Genomic DNA, 15,961 nt, shown 5'->3' with positions numbered 1-15,961 from the left:
TGAACTCAGAGAAAGAGAAACTAAAAATTCCCATTTACCATTGCAACAAAATAATTTGGATACCTAGGAATAAACTTAACAAAGGAGGTAAAAGGCCTATACTCAGAAAATTACAGTACATTAAAAAAAGAGATAGAGGAAGATATAAACAAGTGGAAGAATATACCGTGTCCATGGATTGGTAGAATCAACATCATTCAAATGTCCATACTACACAAAGCAGTCCTATAGATTCAATGCAATCCCTATTAAAATGGTATATTTCACAGATTTAGAACAAACACTCCAAAAATTTATGTGGAAACAAAAAAGATCACAGAGCCACAGCAATCTTGAGAGAGAAGAATAAAGTGGGAGGGATTACAATATTAGATATTAAATTATACTACAAGCCACTGTAATCAAAACAGCCCGGTACTGGCAAAAGAATAGGAATATAGATCAACAGAACATAAAGGAAAAACCCAGAAATTGACCCAAACTATTATTCTCAATAATATTTTACAAAGGAGGCAAGAGCATACAATGGAGTAAAGAGCATATAATTGAGTAAAGACAGCCTCTTCAATAAATGATGTGGAGAAAATTGGACAGGTACATGCAAAAACAAAATGAAACTAGATCACCAGCTTACACCATACACAAGAATAAACTCAAAATAGATAAAAGACTTAAGTGTAAGTCGTTAAACCATAAAAAACATAGAAGAATCCATAGGCAGCAAAATCTTGGACATCTCTCATAGCAATATGTTTGTGGATACATCTCCAGGGCAAGAGAAACTAATGATAAAATAAACAAATAGGACTACATCAAAATAAAAAGCTTCTGCACAGCAAAAAAAACCATCAACAAAATGAAAAGGGAGCCCACTTCATGGCTGAACATATTTGCCAATGATACATCTGAGAAAGGGTTAATATAAAAGTTATATAAGGAACTCATACAACTTAACAAAAGGAAGACAAACAAACCAATTTAAAAATGGACAAAGAACCTAAAAAGACACTTCTCCAAAGTTGACATACAGAAGGCCAAGAGACAAATAAAAAACTGTTCAAAGTTACTAATCATCAGAGAGATGCAAATGTAAATGACAATGAGGTATCACCTCACACCAATCAGAATGACTACCATCAACAAACCAACAAATGACAAGTGCTGGCAAGGATGTGGAGAAAAAGGTGTGAATGCAGATTGGTGCAGCCACTATGGAAAATATTATGGCGTTTCCTCAAAAAGTTAAAAATTGCACTGCTATTTGACCCAGTGATCCCACTTCTAGGAATATTTCTAGGATCTATCCTAAGAAACCCAAAACACACATCAGAAGGAATGTGTGCACGCCCTATGTTCATAGCAATGCAATTTACAATAGCTAAGATGTGGAAACCGCTCAAGTGTCCATCAGTAGATGAGTGGATTTAAAAGGCACCGTATATTCACACCATGTAATACTATGCAGCAGTGTAAAAGAAGGATTTCTTACTCTTTGAGACAGCATGGAAGAGCTGGAGACTATTGTGTTAAGCAAAATAAGCCAGTGAGAAAGATAAGTATCATATGATCTCACTCATATATGGAATGAAATGAACAAAATTAAATGATGGAACAAAACAGACCCATAGTATAGAAGCATAGAATAGACTGATGAACCTCAGAGGGAAGGCTGGGGTAGGTGGGTGGGGAGGGAGATATTAACTGAGAAACTTATATGCATATATGCATAGCCCAAGGGCACAGGCAATAGTCTGGTGAAGGCTAGGAAGTGGGGGTAGGGTGGTGGGAGTTGATGGAGCATAAGAAAAGGGGGACATCTGTAACACTTTAACCAATGAAGATATATTAAATAATAAAGAATTTGGATCTCTGCCCACCATCCCCAGTGAACAGTGTCAAAGGAAAATACAGAAGGATCACTTACTTAATGCTGAGTTCACATCACTGACAAACTTTCCGAAGGTCGAGGCAAGTTGATGATAAATAGAAAGAGTTTGTTGCTCCAGTGGGAGCCTGTTCATGAGAATCTGGTAGTTTTCCTGAGGAAGGCTCAGAAGAAAGGAATCTTATTTCCTGGGGAAGCCAAATTCAACCTCAGGACCAGGTGCAGGATGAGGAAATTAGGGAGGATGACCTTTGCCTTACTCATGAGAGGCTTCTGTTAGGCAATATGAAGCTGATAGTGTGGATATAAATGAGCTATTTAAAGATTTGTGAATGATAATTCATGAGCAAGGAGATGTGATAGATAGCATAGAAGGCAAAGTTGAAAGTGCAAGAGTGCGTGTCCAACAAGCCAACCAGCAACTGTCATGGCAGCAGAATATCAGAAAAAGGATTCCTGCATGTTGCTGTTGATGCACAAGCCATTAAAGAAATATAGAAACCTACAGCTGGCTAGCAATGAAGAATGGAACAAAACTCTTAACCTTTATATTTTAAGTGATTAAATTATAATTATTTTTATTTCGGTTTTAATTTGTATGTTGTGAATTTGGATGCAGTTTCTGATAATAATAAACAATAAGAATAATTTTTGAGCAACTTTAAAAAAGATTTGTCAGTTACAGTTGATATCCAATATTGTTTTGGTTTCAGGTGTACCGCATGTTGATTGGGCACATGTATACCTTTTGAGGTGAACACCCCAATGGGTCTGGTACCCACCTGGCACCATTCATGGTTATTTGAATATTGTTGACTATATTCTCTATCTATGCTGTACTTTGCATCACCATGATTTTATTTACAACTGAATTTAAAGAACACCTTTTGGAAAAAAGTTTCAAAATGTATAACATTTTTTTGTCACATGAATAAAAATTAATTTGTTTTCTATCCCACACCATATATAATATCCAATTGCAGATGAATTAAAAATTAAAATGCAAGAAACACAATTTAGAAAGGTTTAGAAAAAATACAAATATATTTAGTAAAATATTTTTAATATAAAATCATGAGTCATAAAGAAACATTAATAAATTTGACTGTGTTAAAATTTTAAATATCTATTATTGAAAGTATCAGGAAGAAAGTAAAATGTAAATATCACAAACTTGAAAAAGATATTTACAATAAACAGAATCAATAAAAGAACAGAATACAGAATGTGTTTTAAAAACACGGACAGTCATAAGGAAAAGACAAATAACTCAAAAAATAATAAAATGTCATAAACAGGTATTTCATGGATGGGAATTACAAAACATAAATAAGTGGGAATATGCTAATTGACCATCACACCCTCACAATAGTGACACCCAGTGCCTCCAGCCCCGCCTCATCCAGACTCAGTCTCCCAGTCCCCTCAGCCCACCAGCGGACTATATTATAGTTGTGAGAGGAATTGGGCCTAAACCGGCAATCAGACATCCCCCAAGGGGCCTCAGATTGGAAAGGGTGCCGGCTGGGCTGAGGGACACCTGAATTTCGTGCATCGGGCCTCAAGTGCTTAATATGAAAATGTATAAACTTTAAGCTGTTCTTCATTTCCATATAGAGGTAACCATTTTGTACCATTAAAAAAGGAATTACATTTTCCAATTAATTCACTTGCCTTTTTAATCAATGTTGCTTCAATGCACTAATCTGAATAATTTAAAGATAATTATCTTAATTCATAATTTGTATTTTATGAATTCTTACATAGCAGTTTGAAACTGAAGGCAATGTTTTATATGGCAAGCTATGAGATTTCAAATGGGAACAAATATAATATTGAGTAACTAAGTAAATTGTAATTTGCAACTAAAATAATGATGATTTTAAAAATGGAAAACAAAAACAAATAAATTTAATTCTAATTTACAGTCTTTCAATTTGCAATATGTTGTTACACAATGGACACATTAGGAAAATGTATTAGTACCATTAAGTGAAGAGGACAAATGGAGAAAAATACCAATTTCACAGCTCTGAAGGTTGATTGAAAACTAATAAAAATTTATAATTATTAATTATTGGCAAAGCTTCTAGAGATTCGGGTAAAAATAGAGCAAATTTGTTGTCTTTTTATCTAAGGCTGCTCCCATTTCTCCCCTAACCCTCAACTCAGCTCAGTGAGTAAAAATTGTAATTTTTTTAATTTGGGGAAGGCTGCATATATCAATGGCATTATTGGTATCAACGGGAAGACTTGATAAGCAGTTGAAGGGGTTGTTAAGTTGCCCACTGCTAGTATTTTTCAGCTCATTGTGCTGAATTTACTGGGTAATAAATGAAGGAAATTATCCTTTTCCTAGACTGAGGCTGTATTCTCCATTGTGTCAGGCACAGTGCAGGCCATAAACATAACAGGAAGGTACTACTAGTAAAAGTAAGAGTGCAATAGAAGAGATCACATTAGCTTTCTGCATGTGCTTGACTGACGGGTGGAAAATTTGCACATGTATAGAAGAAACAAAGATGACATAGTAAAAAATAAAAGCCAAAGGGACTTGAGAATGGATTTAAAAATCGTGAGCACTTTTCTACACACACACACACACGAACATCAAATTAAGAGGGTGAAAGCCATATTGATTTGAGGTATTTGAATACATTTTTAAAAATCATTGGTTGTCTGCTAATCTATGCAAACACAAGGCTAATCTCTGGTAAGTAAATTATAAATCTACAAAATATAAAAACAGATAATGAGAATTTAAAAAACTAAGCACACTTTAAAAGAGAAGATTCTACACTAAAAGTTTATTGAAGTTACAAAAAGGCTAAGAAAGATGCAGAATCCATATTTACTATATTATATTATCAAAAATATGTACTTACCAAAAATTAGGAAACATGCGAAGAAACTATAAAATGTCTTTTAAACTTGATGGGGGGATCAGTCAATAGAATCTAATTTTCACTGGGATAAGATGTTGGATTTATTAGAAAATATTTTAAAGTAGTTATTATAAATATATTTGAAAAATACTATGCTTAAATAACTATATGAAAATATGATGGCAGCCCTGGCCAGTGTGGCTCAATTGGTTGTAGCTATATCCCATAGACTAGAAGGTTGTGGGTTCAATTCCCAGTCAGGGCACATACCTCGGTTGTGGGTTTGAACCTCAGTTGGGGCACATAGAGGAGGCAACTAATGGATGTATCTCTCATATAATATAGCAGATTGTCTTCACAAACTTTCACTAACTTCTAAAATAATCACTAACACCCAAAATGAGATATTGGACTAGGTTAACATTAATAAATTCAGGTCATTTAAAGACCCCAATATGAGACTGAAAATGTAAGTAACAGCCAAAAAAACTATTTGCACTTACAAATTAAAAAAAGCTCATATAGAAAATATAACAATTCTAGGAAGGAAAATAACAGGCTGGACACAGGGGAAGTGGTAGAGAGACATGAACAGGCAGCTCTCATTCTCTCGATACATAATTCCATAAGAACTAGTGCCCAGAAAGATGTGTTCTATCCTTTAGCAATCAGAAAAATGCCTATTTATGTCAAAATGATACTTTTATACAATGATCAGAATGTATAGCATTGAACGTTCTGGCAGTACTAAATCTTGGATCATGGAATTTTTGGATAAAATGTGTATTTATATAATAAACTAGAAAATGTTGGGATAATCTAATAAATTTGGCATATACATATATTTATGACTGTGTAATTTCATTCTGATTCATAGAGGAGAGTAAATTTTAACTATCTACATATGCGATTATAATCATATAATTATACTAGAGGCCCAATGCACGAAATTTGTCCAAGGGGTTAGGCCCTCACAGCATTGGCAGCTGCCTCGTCTTTGTCCAGAAGGTCGTCCAGAAGGTCATTTGGCTGTCCGGTCTAATTAGCATAGTATGTTTTTATTATTAAAGATTTATACATTATTATGTTATCATAAATATAACATTTATAGTATATTAATATAATGTATTATATTTAATATTTATATAAAATATAAATTGTTTTAAATACAATATAATATTTGAAAAAAACAGACACAAGGATTTTCATAAAATATTCATAATACCCACACATTAAGAAAAAACTATATCCTGGGTAGAACAGATTTAAAATGTCATGTCCCTACAATAAAGCAGTAAAAATTAACAAATTACAGATAAATGCAGTAATATGGAGAGATTGCAAAAATATCATCTGAGTGTTAAAGGAGACACGCAAGAGATTGGCTAGGGTGGATTGGCAACTTCTAGATCATGATTTGTAATTATATGGGTCACTTAAGTTTGTAATTAATCTGCACAATCATGATATCTTCAGTTTCCTTGATGTATAGTAAAATTAAGTAGCAAAGGTTTCTTTTTAAAAAAAAACATTTATAGAAACATGCTTATCTATAAAAAAGCAAGAACTAGAAATTATCAAATGTGCATGAATGGCATAAAATATAAACAAAATATTAGAGTCAAACAATGCATGTTAATAGTCTTTAAAATAAGTGAACTATGAATATATACAAAATATGAATCAATTCTATAAATATAGACTAAAATAGACTTTTAAATAAAATGGAAACATTTAAATCTTACCATTTCTTCTTTGTTGTCTATGTAAAGCAGGTTAGAGTTCTTAGAAACACAGTCCAGCACACTCTCATTCCATGCTTTTCTTTCAGTACTGATGTAATAGCAACTGTTGTAATATGTAAACCACTCCTTTGGACAATGTCCACAATAATATGCTGGAGAAAGATTATAAAATTTTATCAAAATCAATTTAAATTTTTTAAAATTAATTTACATACTTGCATAGGTATAGACACAATTGTGCAATATTTATAAAAGAAAACACGTTCACAGAGAAGGGTTAGTCTCTTGTTTCCTGTTTTACGTTCCATATTAAGCAAAAAAACAAAAATATCCACTCTCTACATGTCCTGAATGTCAATGAAGAAAACCATTTTTTAGAATCCTAAAATTGTCTTTGAGCCCATCTGCAACAATGGGTATTATGATCTTAAATGAAAATTTCTTCATATTGTTACATAAGAAAACACTCTTCTATAATTATTATGAATATTTATTGCCTGGTATTATAATTTATGTCCCAATTTCCTAAAAGCTATTATTTTTGACTACCCTATGTTAGAGATAAAGTATGAACTATACTATCAGAGCTGAGAAAATAATTATGTACCTTCCTGGATCCCGGTTTTCAATGACGAATTATTCTGCTCAAGTATTACATTAGCTGAAAAAAAAAGTAATTCTTAAATTAATCTTGATCTAAGTACACCAAAATACTTTTGTTTCTTATGTTTAATTGTGTTGTATTGTCTAGGATTAGAATTATCTGGGATAAATATTAATTACCAATGAAAATTAATGTAGTAATGACAATTTTGAGGAAAAATATTTTTAAAGTCTAGAGAACTACATCTCACAGTATTTGGATTAAACAATCTCAAAAATTAATTTATATTTTTCAATAAGGTATACTAAAGCATACCTTGAGGTATACAATCAGAATATATATGTGTGTGTGTATATATATATATATATATACATATATCTCTATATATGGATATATGTGGTCATATATGTGTACACATATTTATAATCTACTCTCTAAAATAGTTCTGATATTTATACCTTGGACAAATTCAGAATTACCATTTTGCAATTAGTCTAAATGCATACTTTAGGATCAGAGTTCTATTTCATAACATTATGAAGTGTTCAGGGGCACTGATGGACAGAAAAGTGAAAAGTTCTGTGTAACCTTACAAAAATGTATTTACAGAAAATAATAGGTATTGTCACCACAGCGGACATCAGGACAAGGCAGATGACCCCTAGGGTCCCAGCAATGCGCTTCTCTGGAGGTGATGGTGAAACTGCAGGAAGAGAAAAGGAAACACTGAGAAAGGAGAGAGAGAGAATTGTTTAGACAGTTTACATACAGAGAATCAAATACATAAACGTGGACACCAAGCCCATGCCTACCACTGTAATCTTCCTCTCAGAATATACCATTGCATGTTTAGGAAATATAATGCTATATGCATTACTGGTCAATAATAAAATTAGCCCTCAGCTTTCATCTTAGAATACTGTATTCCAACTTTAAGTGCTGATTCTCACAAATGAAAAATATGTGAGCTAATGCAGTACTTTCCCACATCTCTGCACCCCAGCTTCACATACTAGAACAGTTATACTGTGTGTCTATTGAATGTGTTACCTTTGGAGTGATCCTTCTTGTCCCTCCCTTGAAGATCCCGGGAAGCATTTCGAAGAGCTAATTCTGCATAGGTTATTTCCTGCTCAGTAATTGGAATGGAGCTTTGAGTGCCTTTAGGCTTTCTTTGCTGTCTCTTGGCGGACTTGGCCAAATTCAGTTCTGCATAGGTTACTCTTTGGTTATTCATCTCTGCAGCTGGGTAGTGTTTGAGACTGTGCTCTAAGTCAAGTGTACTTACGAATAAATGACCTATGCAATAATGCGATCTCTAGGACAGTAAAACTGGGCGGGGTAAAGGGTAGTAGGGCTCATTTCCAAGTTGAAAAATCTAAAGCTCTGGTTTTAAATTTGTTAGATCTTTACAGAAATAGATGCACATAGTAGATGTAGTTTTTATGACATTCTACATTTGACAAGATATTATTTGTTTGAGCCATAGAGAGCAATAAATCAGTGAGGAATAAAGAATAGCCAAAATAATGACATTGTCATTAATTTAAAGTCAGATTCCATGAAAATATTTAACAGTATTAGAATGCTTGTATTAAAATTAAAATGTATTAGAAAAAGAGTCTCTAATATTTATGAAAAATTTGAAATCAAATAATGATTGAAGATTGAGTGCTCCAAAGATGGGGCATCAGTTGTGTTGGCATATATGGTAACTTTCTGAAGTAAATTAATTTTATTTAGTAGCATATGTTTACTTATTATGCTGTAACACAATTCATTAGACAAGAGTCCCTTTGTCAGTGTGGTGCCGTATCTTTTTTAAAATGTCTTTTGATTGTTTATAATTAAGCTTAAATTTTCATATTAGGGGAGATATTTCATACAGATTTATATTAAAAGCCAACTGCTCCCATTTAATCTAAATAAGTGTATATTAGATTACCACTGTAATTCAGAGAATTCATTTTAACAATCTCTTTTTACAGGATGGGCTAAATATAAATTATACCTATATTGATTATAAAATAAAATAAAAATAGCTCTTCCTTTCGTGATTCTTGCTGGAAATCGTTTTTAAATTGTTTAGACCTATTTCTACTTCGAATTATTTTTGCTTAACACATCAATTATGCATGTGTGCAGGCACTTGACCCCTTCTCTACAGGCAAGAATTTGAATCATTGGATATCCTCCAACATAGTTCATATTTTTTTCTCATTTTTTTTTGCCACAAATTATTTACATAAAGATACCAATGTTCTCTTTTACTTGATTCTGTCTTACTTGTGCCACCCTTGCATCACATCTAGCATTTGTAATCTCCCACTACATGAGACGGGCTAACAGAGAGACAGGAGAATAGAGGCACATACCTTCTGTATCCTTCACTGGGAGACCAGGTTTCTCTAGTAAGCAAAGAATGTCTGTGGTCTTCACAGACTGCCCCGTGAGGGTTCACAGTGAATCATGAGTGGAAAAAGTAGATTTCTCATAAATATGTCACTTAAAGTTTGAACAGGAAATTCTTACACTTGGGCTATTTTGAAGGTGATTTACGTCATCAAACACCTCCAGAATGTAGGATACTCTGGGCCGGTAAGTGCGTGCTATAGTTTATCCCCATTGGCAATGCCTCTGAGAAGATGTTTTCTTATTTGAAAAGATATCAGAGGACAAAAGACTTCACTGCCCATGCTGTTAACTTACTTACATCTTAATCCCAAACACTGAACACTTAGGCCTTGTAGATGATTAAATTCTACTCTTAGACAGATTACTGAATCCTGGCAGTACATGCTTCTTTTCCTAATACTCTCATTATGGAATTTCTATTATAATTGGAAAATTTCTAAAATCATAATCCCATTAACTATAGTTATTTAATCACATTTGTCTCCAATGGTCTGAAGAATTACTATGTTTTCACCTTTTTGATAACTGTCAAAACAATCATTAATTCTCATACTTACCTTCTCAACTTCTCTGCCCTAGTTCTTAAGAAATTGCTTCATTCATTTTATTATTCTTAAATGTTAGTTAGACTTCCCTTGGCCAAAATAATGTATCTGTGAAGGATAGAACATTATATAATGTTGAACTATATCACCATGAAAGAGATTAAATTATTATATAGCTACTGATTATATTTTTGTTGGTTTATTTTCTATCCCAACCATCTCTATCTTAATTAGGATTAGTTGTTGTAAATGACAAAGCCCAAGTCTAACTATGTAGGGGGAGAACAAAGGTAATTTTTAAAAAGTCCCTTATTTTAAAAAATGGGAAGGGCAGAAAAAGAAGATTTTTAAAAAACAAGTTAAATGACACATAAGCATCAAAAGAAACAAAACTTTACAGCACGATGGTTTGATATACATGTATTGCAAAATGATTGCCACAATAGGTTCAACTAACATCCACCTTCTCATACTGGTGAAATAAAGAAATAAAGAGGATATAGTGTGTTCACACTGCATATGCTACCCGCCTACTGATCACATAAGAGCCGTCTAGGTTACCAGACAGAAGCCTGTGGTATCACAGTGCTTGTGTTCAAGCAACCCTTATTTTACAAAACTTATGGCCTAAGATCATCCCATGGAATGCAGCATTAAAGTTACCCATATGATCAGCGAAGGATGATAACCTTAGTAGCACACTTTGCACAACATGTTGATGAGTTGAAAAAAAAAAAGAAAGCCACAGCAACTTCCAGTAACTGTGTTCTTCCAAAACTACTCTGCAGTGATAGTTTCTGCACCAGTGCATGGTGACAACTCCCTGCTGGGGCAGGAATCCGGGAAGTTAGACCCATCCCTATCACTTAGGGCCTTGTGGGCCCTCATCTGGCAGCAGTGCAATGGCAAAGTTTCACCATTGATGAGGTGGATAGGACGAGGACCTGGAGACCTATTTCTACCCTGCCCTTGTGGTGATAACTTCTGCATAACCTAGAAAAATGTGGAGAATGGGGAAGACATAGTTACCTGTCCTAGCTGCTCTTATTATAAAAATGACTTATGGGCCTAACCGGGTGGCTCAGTTGGTTGGAGCATGTCCTATACACTAAAAGTTTGCATGTTCCACAATCCCTGGTGGGGCACATTTGGGGGGACTGTTGCATGGGTGTCTCTCACTCTCTCTCTCTCTCTCTCTTTTTCTCTCTCTCTCTCTTTTCCTCCCTCTCTAAAAAATCAATAAAAACATATGAGTGGCCTTTTTGTTGTTGTTGCTGTTATTGTTGTCTTCCAGCAGCAAGGTTATATGTGTGGCCATTAGCTGAGACACATAATGAATTACCAAAAATGTGTGCTGAAAGTGCTTGGTACATTATAGGAAGCACTAGGGGCCCAGTGCACCAATTTGTGCACCTTGAAAGGAACTCTGGGCCGTGAGACTGCGGTGGGCACAGGGGAGGGTCTTGGCCCATCCTCTGGCCCCCACCTGGCCCCTCCTGATGCGGCCCCTGATGCCCTCTCTACCAGCATCTCCACTCCCACCACTGCTGCTCCCATGGGCTGACAGCACTGAGCAATTGGGACTGGCACCAGCAGTGGGTGTGAGTGGGGCCGGCACTATCAGTGGGTGTGAGCAGCAGCTGCTGCCCTTATTGCCTCTCAGGAGCAAGAGGAGGTGGAGTAGCCCTCAGGGGCGATCAGGGCCAGTGGCAGGAGCTGGCAGTGGGTCCAAGTGGAGCTGTCACTGGCAGCAGATGCAAGAAGCAGCTGCTGGCCCTGATTGCCCCTCAGAAGCATGGGGAGTGGAGAAGCCCTGAGGGGAGATCATGGCCAACAGCCACCACTCACACCCACTGACAGCGCTGAGCGATAGGGGCCAATGCCAGGCACTGGCAGTGGATGCAAGTGGGGCCAGCAAAAGCAGTAGGTGCGAGTGCCTGGCAGGACCACGACCTCTGGGAGCAAAGAATTTTTAGTAACCACCCGTGGCTTGCCCCAATGACAGTGACTGGCACCATACCTTGGTCTGGAGCCTCACTCACCTGCTCTACCACCTTGCTGCGGCCAACGCCTGCCATGTTCTGCACTCAGCTGACTGCTGCCAATGCCCACCATATTCCACACTTGCCCCCTGGTGGGCAGCGCACATCATAGTGACCGCTTGTTCAGTTGTTCCACTGTTCAGTCTATTTGCATAGTAGGGTTTTATATATATACTAGAGGCCCGTTGCACAAAAATTTGTGCACTCGGGGGGGAGGGGGATCCCTCAGCCAGGCCTGTACCCTCTCACAGTCTGGGACCCCTCAGGAGATAACGACCTGCTGGCTTAGGCCTGCTCCCGGGTGGCAGAGGGCAGGCCTAATCCCTAGATGCAGCCCCTGGTCGGGCTCAGAGCAGGGCTGATTGGGGAGTTGGGGCACCGCCCCCTGTAACTCACAGAGCAGGGCCAATCAGGGGGTTGGGGCGCTGACCCCTGTCACTCACAGAGCAGGGACAATAAGGGGGTGTCACGCACAGAGCAGGGTCGATCAGGGGGTTGGGGAGCTCCCCCCTGTCACTCACAGAGTAGGGCCAATAGGGGAGTTGGGGCACCCCCCCCCATCACACACAGAGCAGGGCAGATCAGGGAGTTGGTTCGCCGTACCCTGTCACACTCAGGGCAGGGCCGATGGGGAGGTTATGGCTCTACCCTGTCACACACAGAGCAGGGCCTGTGGGGGGAGGGGGTTGGGGTGCCACATCCTGTCACACACAGAGCCGCAGGGTATCAGGGTTTGGGGAGCTCCCCCCTGTCAGGCACAGAGCAGGGCGATCAGGGGGTTGGGGCGCCTTCCCCTGTCACGAATAGAGCAGGGTGGATAGGGAGGTTGTGGCCCCGCCCCCTGTCACACACAGAGCCGCAGGGCAATCAGGGGATTTGGGCGCTGCACCCTGTCACACTGATCCCAGTGCCGGGAGGCCTCGCAGCTCGGCTGATCCCGGTGCTGGGAGGCATATTACCCTTTTACTATATAGGATAGAGGACTGGTGCATGGGTGGGGGCCAGCTGGTTTGCCCTGAAGAGTGTCCTGGATCAGGGTGGGGGTCCCCACTGGGGTGCCTGGACAGCCTGGGTGAGGGGATGATGGCTGTTTGCAGCTGGTCACACCCCTTTCAGGGTGGTGGTCCCCACTGGGGTGCCTGGCCAGGCTGGGTGAGGGGCTGAAGGCTGTTTTCAGGCCGGCGGGTGACTTAAGGTCCCAACTGCTCCTTTTTTTCCTTTTTTTTTAATTCCTGGCCAGCTTTAGCTCTGAGGCTTGGCTCCAGCTCTTAGGCCTCGGCTGCTGAAAGCAGGTATCTGGTTTGTTTGGGTTCTATAATCAAAACACTGTTTCAACTCCAGCTCTGAGATCCTGGCTGGCTGAAAGCAGGTTTCTGGGGGGTTTTTTTAGCTTCTATATTTGTAACAATTTTTCAAACTGCAAGCTCAGAGGCCGGCAGTGGCAGGCGGGGAACGTTGGAGTCCTCTGTCACTGAAGCAAGCAAGCCTCATGTTCGCTTCAAGCTACCTGGCTGCCGGCCACCATCTTGGCTGGCAGTTAATTTGCATATCACCCAGATTAGCCAATGGGAAGGGTAGCGGAGTGACACCAATTTGCATGTTTCTCTTTTATTAGTGTAGATAAACTAGAGACCGGTGCATGAAATTCATGCACCGAGGGGGTGTCCCTCAGCCCAGCCTGCACCCTCTCAAATATGAGACATCTCCTTCACATTCCAGGACTGCTGGCTCCCAACCACTTGCTTGCCTGCCTGCCTGATTGCCCCTAACGGCTTCTGCCTCCCAGCCTGATCACCCCCTAACCACTCCCCTGCCAGCCTGATTGATGCCTAACTGCTCCCCTGCCAGCCCAATTGCCCCTAACAGCCCTCCCCTGCTGGTTTGGTCACCCCTAACTGCCCCCTCTGCAGGCCTGTTACCCCCAACCGCCCTCCCCTGCAGGCCTGGGTCCCCCCCAACTGCCCTCACTGCAGGCCTGGTCCCCCCCAAATACACTCCCCTGCTGGCCATGTTGTTGTGGCCATCTTGTGTCCACATGGGTGTGGCCATCTTGTGTGTTGGAGTGATGGTCAATTTGCATATTACCTCTTTATTATATGGCATAGTCTGATGTGATGAGACATCTCATTGCTGTTTGAGGCATCTCATTACTGATGCCCCAGAAGTAATCCAAACTTGCTTTGGAATCAGTGATGGCTCAGATGACCAGAGCAGGTGCTGGCTGTGAGAGATGAGCTACAGAGAGAAACAAACTGCTCCATATGCAGTGTTGGTGGATTTGTAAATATCAATGATTTTAGCTCCCTTGGTTAATGATGAATTTCAAACAAGCGCAGAGACTTTTGATACAGGTCTGTGAGCACAGAAGACCAGGAAGAAAAGTGACCAGAGTCCAGATGTTTCAGGAGAAAAGAAGCATCAATGGCAGTGATTAACTGACAACCTGCAATCTTGGGAGCAATTTTTTTCCAAAGCAACTGAGTTACTAAATTTGTTAACTATTAAGAGAACTTGGCAGAATTTAATTTAAATTTCTGTTAAGCAGGAAGTAAAGCCAGAGCCATTCAGACATGACTGGAGTTCTGTGTGATATGTGTGCCTTATTTAACACAACAGGCATTTCCAGAGCCCCTCTGAGCACTGTTCTGTCTTTTACTAGCTTTATAATCTTTTGCAAGGACAGCAGATTCTTTATCTCTACACCTAGGATACTGAAGCAGGTGATTTTTAAATGGTCAGTTCAGGCTTCCTAACCTGCAGGAGCTGAAGTGCTCATTGAAACCTATATAAACTCAAAACTATCTGAATCATGAAAGAGTTTCCATTCTTCAGTAACTTTATGTTACCACACTTCTAAGTTTGAAGATTATAAAGTCAACTGTGTAAATGACTCTGCATATCCTTTACATGTTCAGGGGCATTTTCTTAGAAAGCACTGAATTTTTTTGTAACTATATATGTCTGTGTGTGTGTGTGTGTGTGTGTGTATGTATTAATTTATTACCAGAATAATTGTATTGGCATGCTCAATAAAGTAAAATAATTCTCTCTCTCTTACACACACACAGACACACACACACACACACACACACACACACACACACACACACACCCAAAAAAGTATTCGGTAAAATACCCTTCAATTGTCCACCCCCTCCATTGGCATGGTCTGTTCCCGACATCCAACCATTGACATTGTCATGAGTTGATGATCTAGCAATCATCCTAAACAGATGATCCTCCATCTGATGTATGACAGAAGGTCAACAGTAGCCTAATGTTATATCACAGTGTCTACATCATTCACCTCATTTTATGTTATCACGTAGGCATTTTATCATCTCAAATCATCATCAGAAAAAGGAAGGTGGCTACATTCCTACATAATAAAGAGCTAACATGCTAATTAGACTGAACAGCAGAATGACCATCCAGACGAAGCCGGGGCTGCGAGGGCCAAGGCAGCCTGGGCTGCAAGGGCCGAGCCCCTTGCACGAATTTTGTGCATTGGGCCTCCAGTATGATAAGATATTTAGAGAGAGAGAGAAACCATTTTCACAAAACTTTTATTACAATGTATTGTTATAATTGTTGTCTTTTATTAGTAGTACTAGAGGCCAGGTGCACAAAAATTTGTGCACTCGAGGGAGGGGGGTCCCTCAGCCCAGCCTGTGCCCTCTCGCAGTCTGGGACCCCTCAGGGGATGTCCACCTGCTGGATTAGGCCCACTCCCTGGGGGACTGGGCCTAAGCTGGCAATCAGATATCCCTCTGGAAGCCCGGGAGCCCTTGGGGGATGTCCACTTTCCAGTGGGGACCAGGCCTACACTGAGGTCAGACA

At 39.1% G+C, this 15,961-nt stretch overlaps 1 protein-coding gene and 1 pseudogene across 2 annotated transcripts in view; one reads left to right on the top strand and one right to left on the bottom strand.

Annotated features, from left to right (window-relative positions):
* LOC118651023 (NKG2-A/NKG2-B type II integral membrane protein-like) overlaps positions 1-8,387 on the bottom strand; it is a 192,203-nt gene extending 183,816 nt beyond the window's left edge. Inside the window, exons 1-3 of one of the 2 annotated variants that reach the window (XM_036299725.1) lie at positions 8,170-8,387; positions 7,727-7,822; positions 7,123-7,176 (exon numbers count right to left, since the gene is read on the bottom strand). In XM_036299725.1, the coding sequence (XP_036155618.1) occupies positions 7,123-7,176; positions 7,727-7,822; positions 8,170-8,356 (337 nt within the window). In that variant the 5' untranslated portion in view covers positions 8,357-8,387. The remainder of the gene's footprint in view (positions 1-7,122; positions 7,177-7,726; positions 7,823-8,169) is intronic. The other variant, XM_036299726.1, reaches the window with a different exon arrangement.
* On the top strand, positions 1,503-2,450 carry LOC118649709 (annotated as a pseudogene).
* Positions 8,388-15,961: the final 7,574 nt, after the last annotated feature.

Source organism: Myotis myotis, unplaced genomic scaffold (assembly GCF_014108235.1).
Source record: "Myotis myotis isolate mMyoMyo1 unplaced genomic scaffold, mMyoMyo1.p scaffold_m19_p_3, whole genome shotgun sequence".
Taxonomy (NCBI): Eukaryota; Metazoa; Chordata; class Mammalia; order Chiroptera; family Vespertilionidae; genus Myotis; species Myotis myotis.
This window is presented reverse-complemented; position numbering and strand designations above follow the sequence as displayed.